Source organism: Aquarana catesbeiana, linkage group LG03, assembly GCF_042186555.1.
Source record: "Aquarana catesbeiana isolate 2022-GZ linkage group LG03, ASM4218655v1, whole genome shotgun sequence".
Taxonomy (NCBI): Eukaryota; Metazoa; Chordata; class Amphibia; order Anura; family Ranidae; genus Aquarana; species Aquarana catesbeiana.
Window position 1 is genome coordinate 608,227,061 of NC_133326.1, and position 9,479 is coordinate 608,236,539.

Below are 9,479 nucleotides of genomic sequence, written 5' to 3' on the forward strand. Positions count from 1 at the left end.
CCAGCTATGTCTGTCTGCCCCATATTTGCCACTATATGTCCATCAAAGTATTATATAAGCATATAAGTATTTGGCATTTAGCAGAGTAGAGTAAGGACTGGCCAGAGAGAGATTACTTTGATGCAGCTGACCAGCTTAGACATGAATTGCTGTGTAAATGAATCAAGATTTAAACTTTCATGAAGAAATTTGCTAGCAACATGTAAGAATGTATTGAATTCTGCAAAAAAATTAATGCAGAATTTCCAGTGTTAATGTGCGGTCACTCCCCTTTGGCACCTGAAGCGTTATATACAGTATACAGTATGTAAGCTATTAGGATTTGAGCATAGACTTTTCTATTCCACTTCAAGGTACCCACGCACATACAGATAAGTCCCATTTTAGATCAGTATCTACCTTTACCTTTTGTCACCTCTGTAGATATTGTCTATGTGGAATAGAAGATGTGATCAGTATGTATGATGGTTGCTCAGTATGTTTCTTGCAGCTCTTGGGTATCTGGAACCTACTTATACCACCCATAACCATCAGGTTTGGCTATCAGGGTGAATATCTACATCAGTTATAGATCCGACAGTCATCCTCTAAGAAGAGGTCTTGAGTGGTCCACACTACAGGTGTATAACATAGCTTTACCACCAATTTACTACTGATATGAAAAGGGTTGATGATGCAGTGTTATACACTGTAAACTGTGACAAATCCAATGAACCAGTGCCCGCATGACCAAATGATTTTAGAAAGTAGCAGTACAATGATGTTTTCCAATAATTAGCTGGAATGAGACCTTTCTCAAGAACCGCTCATATCTCATCCCTTGCCTTGATATCCCAGATAAAGTTTAACACAGATTTTAAAAAGCCCAGTAACAAAATACCTTATCCAACAAAATGACTATATACAATTTTTACAAACATCTTTATTTACATACATTAATATGAATTGTACATAGACAGTTTTTGGAATGAATTTGACAATATGGCCACACTTGGGTCTGTACCCTTTTTTCTGTAAAACACTGTTGGCTCTTATACTCTCAGCTGTGGGAATTTTGTGTGACAATACCATGAGATTTATGAGTTTGACAGCTCTTTGTTGTCTTCCCATACCCTAATCAGCCTGATAGTGCAGCACAGAGTGACTGAAAAAAAGAGTCAGACACCAGGAAAATAGAAGAACAGAAGGTTGTATGCATGATGATTGCAAACAGTCAACTGCAAGATGTCATTAATATGAATGTTGGAATGCAAAATCCATTACTATGGTCTATAACGAAAAGCTTTCTGCCTTTACTTAATAAATTCCAAATGATGAAAACGCTTTGGGGGTATTTACTAAACACTCCAAAATGTGGTGAAGCTGTGGATAGTAGCCATTCAGCTTCTAACTTCAGCTTGTTCAATTAAGCTTTGACAATAAAACTTGGACACTGATTAGTTTCTATGCAGAGCTGCTCCAAATGTTGCACACTCCAGTTTTAGTAAGTCTTCCCCTTTTATGTGCAACAAACCCTCCTTTTTAGGCAATAGGTTTTATGATATTACATTCCAAGGTAGCAGTTCTCTCTATGTTTCTAATTTTCATAGTAAGACTAAAGCTGAACAGATATATAAAAAAAAATCCAATTATTACTGTAATGTATTTATTATATCAATTGATTATATTTTTATATGCAACTGGTGTACCTGAATTTAACTTAATATCGGCCTTAAATTCCTTGTACAGCAGCACTTGGAGAAGAAGGGCTTGCTGCACATATGCCAACATTAAACATGCTGACAGGAGGAGAATTTAGAGTGAGCAGAGGACAATTCAGAGTGAATAGAGGGGTGATCTGCTGCTCCTTCACTGTCCAATAACAAGCTAGGGGCAAGTAAGGTTACCTAGCTTTATTGGTTAACTGCAGCAAAATAAAAATTAGGTCAACTGTATATAAGCTTTTGCCTAGAAATCAACTTTAAGATTTTCAGCCTGCTGGGAAATGTATGCATATTATTCAGCAAGAGGGAAGACTTATATGTTGAAAATCACAGAATTTTCATCATCTAGCAAAAATACCCCCACATCCCACAATGTCCACAGAAATCTATGGAGAACTCAGAGATAAATGACACGTAGCTTGACCAAAAGGCATAAATGTATATTAGTGTATGTCTTCTGTAGGCACTCCGAAATCCTTACGTCTTTTTTTGTGCTGAATAAGACACTGATAGCAAAACTATAAAACAAACATAACTGTGAAAGCTGCAGCCTTCATGCTCCTGAGTAGCACAGTGCAAAAAAATATGTAAGTGCACTTATTCCATAAAATAGTTGACAGCCTATTAATTAATAATATAAAATGTAGGACCTTATAATATTAAATAACACCTGATACAGGCTGCACCCTCTTTTTATGAGAGTAGAAATATTCATTATAAAATATAAGATGTCAATAATTAAATATCACATACCTTTCTAAAAGACCCCATTCCCTGAATATTAATGTAAGAAGTCCATCACTCTGGCAGACATGTGTCAGTATGAATACTGAACACTCAGGAATGGTTTATGCACAAGTGCTTTGATGTGTAATGGAATTACACTGTAGTGTTGTGCATTGGGCACCCTTGGGGAACTGAAAGTGCACAGCCCTATAAATGCCAAACTTGGCAGTACTGACAACATTTGAGCAGCCCATACCTTTTGCAATGTTTTTCCTTCAAGCACAGGTAAAGGAAAGAAAGTTTCTCAATTCCCCTATCAACACAGTCAGTGTTGGGGTAATCCTGCAGCCCTATTGTGTTCTGCCGGGGAGTAGCGGGGAGCCCTCCCCACTGGCAGAATACAATGATCACTGGCTCCCCGGCTATAGCCGCTAACAGTGATCGGGGAAAAAAAAAAACAGACCGGCTGGTTGTACTGAAGTTGATCGAAGGATTGACTTCAGTACAACCAGCCTGCCCATAGGTGAATCAAAATTTGGCTGGTTCAGCAGGAACTTCCATCCATCTATGGGTGGCTTAAGATTGCAATTGCTAAACACCAAGAAGGGTTAGAATACACGCCGAAAGAAATGGGCAACCCCCCCACTGGAGAGATCTTGCTTCACTTCTTGTTTATGTGGCACCAGCATAAAAAATAAAAGGAGAGGTCGTAATTGGGACAGGAAAGCACAGGCAGCAATACACATATTGCCAGAAATTCTAACCCTTCCATACTCTTCTAAAATGTGTTTTTGTGTTTGTCTAATTACCTGTTGGAGAGATTTCCCATCACTTTCTGTCATCACAGGGAGTGAGGTTAAATCTCCTCAATAGGGACAAAGCAATAACAATCACAACAGAGGGTCTAAAGCCTCGTACACACAGTACGATTGTGGCCAACCGAGCGTCTGATTTTTGTCAAAAGGGCGTGTGCCAGGATCTTGTCTTGCATACTAACGGTACACAATTGTCGTGCCACAAACATGAATGTAGTGACGTACTACGAGGAATTTCAGCTCTTGAGCGCCACCCTTTGGGCCCCTTCTGCTAATTTCGTGTTTGGTGAGCATTGATTTCGAGCATGCGTGTTTGTACTTTCGACTTTTGTGTGATGGATTTGTGTACTGACCATACGAAAATCTGGCGTCAAACCATTGTCCGCCAAAAATTTACAAGCCTGCCATCTGTTGGCCGAAAATTGGACAACAATTGTCAAAAGGAGCGTACTAATGGTAAGATTTTAGGACAACAGTCTGTCAACAGACAATCCCCTGCCAACAATCGTACCGTGTGTACGAGGCTTTATCCTTCTCTGCTCTATCCAGCATATAATAAAAAGTTCAGATGGAGTTGGGCTTTAAGCACTAAGAACTGCCCACTAGAATTGCCAGACCTGAAGCAAAAGCAGCTGTTACAAAGAATAGCAAGGGAATCTTACGCTCCCTGCTGCATTCTCAGTTATGGAATAACAAGAGAAAACAGATCTTAGAATAAATCCCCTGGGGGCTGTTTGCATTAAAATCAGGCATGCCATTGTAAAGATCTTGCAGATGGAGCAACTCATGAATATAGGGAGTCATAATTTAACCCACTGAAGTCTATCCAGAAATTAAATTTTTGTTTTGAGTAGAGATACGTGCTGACAAGACATTTACATGCTCTAGCAAATAGCAAAGGATATCTTATTTCTCTACTGGCCTCTGCCACATAAGGCTACACCCATACCCTCTGTTTGAACACCTGAACAGCAATCACCAGGGGGTACTTTAAACTTCTTACTTCTTCTAGGTGGTGCTACCATAGGCCATCCCAACTGGAATCAATATATAAAACACAATTATAAAAAATATATATTAAAATTTGGGATGTTCAAAGTCAGTCCATCACCACAGTGGTGGATGCCAGCCTGCCAAGTAGTACAGGTATGGGTAACAGTGGTAGTTCTGATAGAGGCTGAGGAGAGAGTTCCGGCTCAGATCTCCATCGCGACACAGGATGGGGAGAGATGAGGTTTTGTCCAGTTCCTCCAGGTCAGTGGCCAGCTGTTTCCTCTTTGTTTTATATCTCCGGTTCTGGAACCAGATCTTCACTTGGGTCTCAGTTAGCTTCAAGCTCTTGGCCAGCTGGGCTCTTTCTGGAGCGGACAGATATTTCTGGCTGGAGAACTTTCTTTCCAGCTCTATCACCTGGGAATGTGAGAAGGCAGCACGGGACCTCTTCTGGGGCTGCTTAGCCACTTTATCCTCCTCCACTGTAGGCTGCTGAGGTGTCTCAAAGTCCAACTGCTCCACTGCCATCTGATCTTCTGCTAGAGGGGACAGAAGAGGAGAGTGGTAGGTAATGCATGTTCAGACAGGTCTGATTGGAGATACAAGGAAAAAACTGTGTTGTTTAACTACAAAGATGGTAGCCTTTTTTTCATTTGCAGGTTAGAAGACAAAATATCAACATGATTGCAGGTTGGACTAAATGCCAACGTAAATGTACATCCTTACATCCCAATGGCTGCAACCACTGATCGAGAAAAAATTTCCAACAAGCCCATTTGATTTCTGTTGGAAGTGAAAGTGGCTACACATGTATCAAAATTTGCCGGTGTCTTGCCGAGAATGTTCCCTCGGCGGATAAGTTCCCCCCTGTACTGCGCAGGCGCAGCGCCTGCGCAGTACATACTACTGTCAGCCGCCTGAGATAGCCGAAGCTCAAATGCTTCAATCAGCTGTACACGGCGCCTGCGCTCTGGGTCCAGGTTTCTTCCCCACCATCCAAGTGGACCTAGAGGGGGAATCTAAAAGTGCCGAGCGCAGCAAGGCCGTGCTCGAAGCGTGGCGAGCGAAGCGAGCCCGCGAGGGGCCCTCTTACATGCCGTGTACAGCTGATTTTCAGCTGTTCTGCTTCTGCAATTTCCACCGATACCTACTGCGCAGGCGCAGTAGAGGGGGGAACTTATACGCCGAGCTGAACTTTCTCGGCAGAACACCGAGTCCCTGCTGAACCAGTCGAATTTTGATCCATCTATGACCAGCTTAAAGAAATTGAGACTGGACACATAGCAAAGGGCAATGTCCACTAAAGTTGAATGACACACTAGCAAAAATCCATTTTTTTTAAATCCCTTGGTCATGATTTAGTATTCAAGGTAAAAACAGGTTCACAATGATTATTACACTGATAATAGTGAGTGGGATGTGTCCCAATTATGATTCTGGTATAAAGGATAACAATATAAAGGCAATAATGCAGTAAACCAAAGCAGCCAATCTGAAATTATGTTTTACTCATCAGACTGAAACTGGTTGAAATGGATTGCTGCATATTCCTTTAAACAAGCCAAGCCAAGTAAAATGCCCAACCAGACTAAATCATCAAATTTTACAGGCCCGAAATTTTGATAATTTCCTGCTGAATCAGCCAAAATTCGATCAGTGGCTGGCCTTGCTGGCACCTCTCACCTTGATAAATGTCAATTAAAAAATCGACTGAGCTGGGTGGAAAATTATCGGCCAAACAGCAACTGCATCCTATCAGATGCGGTCATTGTTTGGGGATTCAGGCAACCGTGGGTGCTGTGGCTCTCAACATACGATAGCAAGCCGATCCAGAGAAGATGAAATGTGTACAGCTAGACTGAGGCGTAAAATCCCACCACAGATGTGTGTGTGTGTCAGTGATCTGGAGATGGGACGCTTGTATATACTGGTGAGAAGAGGCTGGGGAATTAGTAATGACCCCTCTGCCCTGTTCAGGTTCATTTAACCTGTAAAAACACACAAGCAACCCTGTGGCTGGTGGGGGAGATGAGACAGGAGGAGGGTGGAAAAAGCTGTGTGTGGGATGCAGTCAGCCATGTGCTAGCAGTGAAGTAGCACAAAGCATGCGTCATTCATTGTGACAGGCAGACAACCCTGCAGAAAGCCATACAAACACAAGAACAACAAACTCCATGCAGATATTGTCTCAGGTGGGATTAGGTCAGAGCTGTACGGCAGGAGGGCTACAAAGGTATTAAAGGGGATTTTTCATAGTTGGCCTCTGCTTCTGAAAATGCTAGTTTCCTGGACGTCATACTGGTCCAATGGTTTTTCTATTTTTGGTGGCACTGATCTGGAACAAGGACACAGATCTGGAGTTCTCATATCACTTTTTGTAAATTGTATGCATTTTCTAGGTCAGTGATTCAGAAGGCACTAAATCCAGAGACAGCCAGGAAAATTTGATTCTGTCTTAGATGCTTGGCAATGGCATTCCCCATATTTATGTAGGTGCAGATTTTCTTTCTTTTTATTTGCCTGACCTTTGGGCAAAAGTTGGCGGTTTTAGCAGTACATCGTTATCAACTAAACTGGGCCCCTAATTAGACTAATTAGGGGTTGATTTACTAAATAGAGTGCAAAATCTGGGGCAGCTGTGCATGGCAGCAAATCAGCTTCTTAGCCTTTATTCGCATTGCTGCAACTTGTCATGCGATTTGACAGGTCAAATTGCATGACAAGTCGTACCCTATTGCTGGCAACTGCACTGCTCAATTCGGTGCGACACTGCAACGATTTGATAAAGTAGTTCCTGCACTACTTTTGGTGATTTTGAGTACAACTTGTATAGACATCTGTGCATGAAGCCGCACAGATGTCTTCCAAGTCACACCCGATGTCGCACTGACATGCGGCTTTGAAATCGTGCGATTTCAGATGAAGTTGCGTGATTTCAAAGCCACATTCAATGTGAGCGACGGCTAACTTCAGCGTGTTTAATTAACCTTTAATGAAAAAACCTGGAAGCTGATTTAAAGGAAAAAACTAACAGAACATTAAATAAAAAAATAAATAAACTACCATGAATTAAAAAATAATAAATACAAATAAAAACAAATAAAAAAATAGATTTATTTTTCACCTAAATAGGTCAATCAAATTTAATTTCTGTGCATTTACTGGATCATCATTCATTTCTACGGGCCGCCACCTGTACATATTTACATATATCTAACGAGCAGGGCCCTCTAAACCCCTCCTGTATTGATTTGTATTGTAAGTGTACTGTCTGCCCTCATGTTGTAAAGCGCTGCGCAAACTGTTGGTGCTATATAAATTCTGTTTAATAATAATAATAATAATAATATATGCACAGGTTGCTGCCTAAGAACCACTTACATGTGAACACAGCAAATGAGGGACTGCAATCTGCTTACCATTACTGCTCTGAAAAACCCTGTATAATTCTATAGGGAGAGCTGGAAAACATGCACTGTCAATAAGTGGTACTCTACAAAATATCCACAAAGCCCCCTCACCCAGAATATCTCATTTCTAATGTTATTTGTGTTGATAATTTACAACAGCCATTCTCAACCTTTTTATTGCAGAATAAATTTTTAAAATAATTTTAAGGTCTAATAGAAAACCTGAGAAAATTATTATATCTACAAATCACAATACATTAGCTTGATCAGTAAGCTGTTGAATGTTTAAAATAGAAGAATAAAGAAAATGGCATGACTAGATCTTTGCTACTCAGATTGAATTGTTTTACAACGCTCCCCTGCTCTACATGGTAAAAATAAATGAAACAAAAAATATTGATGACCTGTAGGAAATACAAACTAAAATGGTAGTGTCCCCTTACATATTTGGTCAATGGAGAACAAAAAGCCCCTTTCCATTGGCGGTCAGTGTAGAAGTGACCCCCTACATTGTTGGTCAGTAAGAAATTGCCAATAATATTGGTGGTCAATGGAGAAATTTGGGACCACTGTATGATAACTAATCTCTTACATTGGATGTCAGGGGAAAATCCTCCCTTATATTGGAGGTCAATGGGGAGAAGCCCCTTTACATTGGTGTTTGGTGTTGAAGTGACCCTTTACATTGAATGTCAGTGGGAAATCGCCCCCTAACATTGGTGGTCATTGAAGGTAGGGAGATCAAACTGCCATGGCTCATTACTCTAAATTCCTAGCAAAATCTGGAGGATCCCTGGTTGAGAATGTCTGGTCTAAAACATCTATTATGAACATGTGCTTCCCAGTCTTGTGGAACTGCAAATCCCCACATGCCCTGGCAAACGTATTTCATCTCATGCTGGAACTTGTAGTTCCACAGCAGCTGGAGGCTACATACAGGCAAATTATAGTGAAGAGTGTGCACATGTGAAAGATGAAAGGTATGCTGATATTTGTAGTGCCATCTAAATCTTCTATTCATATCATACACATTATATTTAGACATGTCACTTACCAGTCATCTTTAGGCTGTGAGCCTCCAGTGGGTGCTGATCTCCCCTGCCAGGGTCCCCCCCAGTCTTCTCCCTCTGTGGGGTGATCTCCCCCTCCTCCTCTCCTGTACTCTTCTCTTGGTTGTCACCTGGGTCTCTGTCTCTGTTTTTACCCCCCAGGTCTGAGAGAATGTCCTGGATGAGGAAGGATGTCCGAGGCCGGCTGATGGTGACAGAAGACATGTTGGCAGAAGCGGTCCAGAAAACCTTAGGATGAGATACTTTAAGAAGACAGCTACAGGATACTAGTAGATCTGACAGCAGATCCTATAGGTGGACTTCATGGGAATCTTATAAAAAAAAAGTCTGTAATATGTCCCAGATCTGCAGGATACCTATCCTGATGCTTTATCGCATACAGTCATACACCTTCCCTATCTCCTCTACATATAGCTCCCATGCGCTCCTCCAGAACTCGCTGATTGGCTGGCCTTACACCCCTGCCCTCCTGCTGATTGGCTAAGCTCACACCCCTGTCCTCCCCTCCCTTGCACGGGACAGGTACAGCAGCTCTCGTTCCACCCAGCGGAGGAATGCTGCAAATCCCAAGCACATCGCTACAGACTCTGCGAGCGCTATGGACAGCACAAGTCTATATACACCTTGTATACACATCTATTATATTCTTAGATTATTACAGCCATAAGCTCACATTGTATATGTGTTGAGGCATGCAGAGGTACCTGTAACAGGTGTGTGTATGTACAGTGTAATAATAATTAGGGGGATCACTGTATCCGA

The 9,479-nt window shown here is 41.5% G+C and overlaps 1 protein-coding gene across 2 annotated transcripts; it reads right to left on the bottom strand.

Moving 5' to 3' along the window:
• Window positions 1-905: 905 nt before the first annotated feature.
• Window positions 906-9,123, bottom strand: NKX3-1 (NK3 homeobox 1). Of its 2 annotated transcripts, none has more exons than XM_073622217.1 (2): window positions 8,702-9,123; window positions 906-4,773 (listed from the first exon to the last, which is right to left on the bottom strand). In XM_073622217.1, exons 1-2 carry the CDS (start codon window positions 8,919-8,921, stop codon window positions 4,352-4,354), a joined length of 642 nt encoding a protein of 213 aa, XP_073478318.1. In that variant the 5' UTR covers window positions 8,922-9,123; the 3' UTR covers window positions 906-4,351. The 2 variants fall into 2 exon arrangements, with proteins under 2 accessions (XP_073478318.1, XP_073478317.1); XM_073622216.1 differs by having other exon boundaries at window positions 906-4,776.
• Window positions 9,124-9,479: the final 356 nt, after the last annotated feature.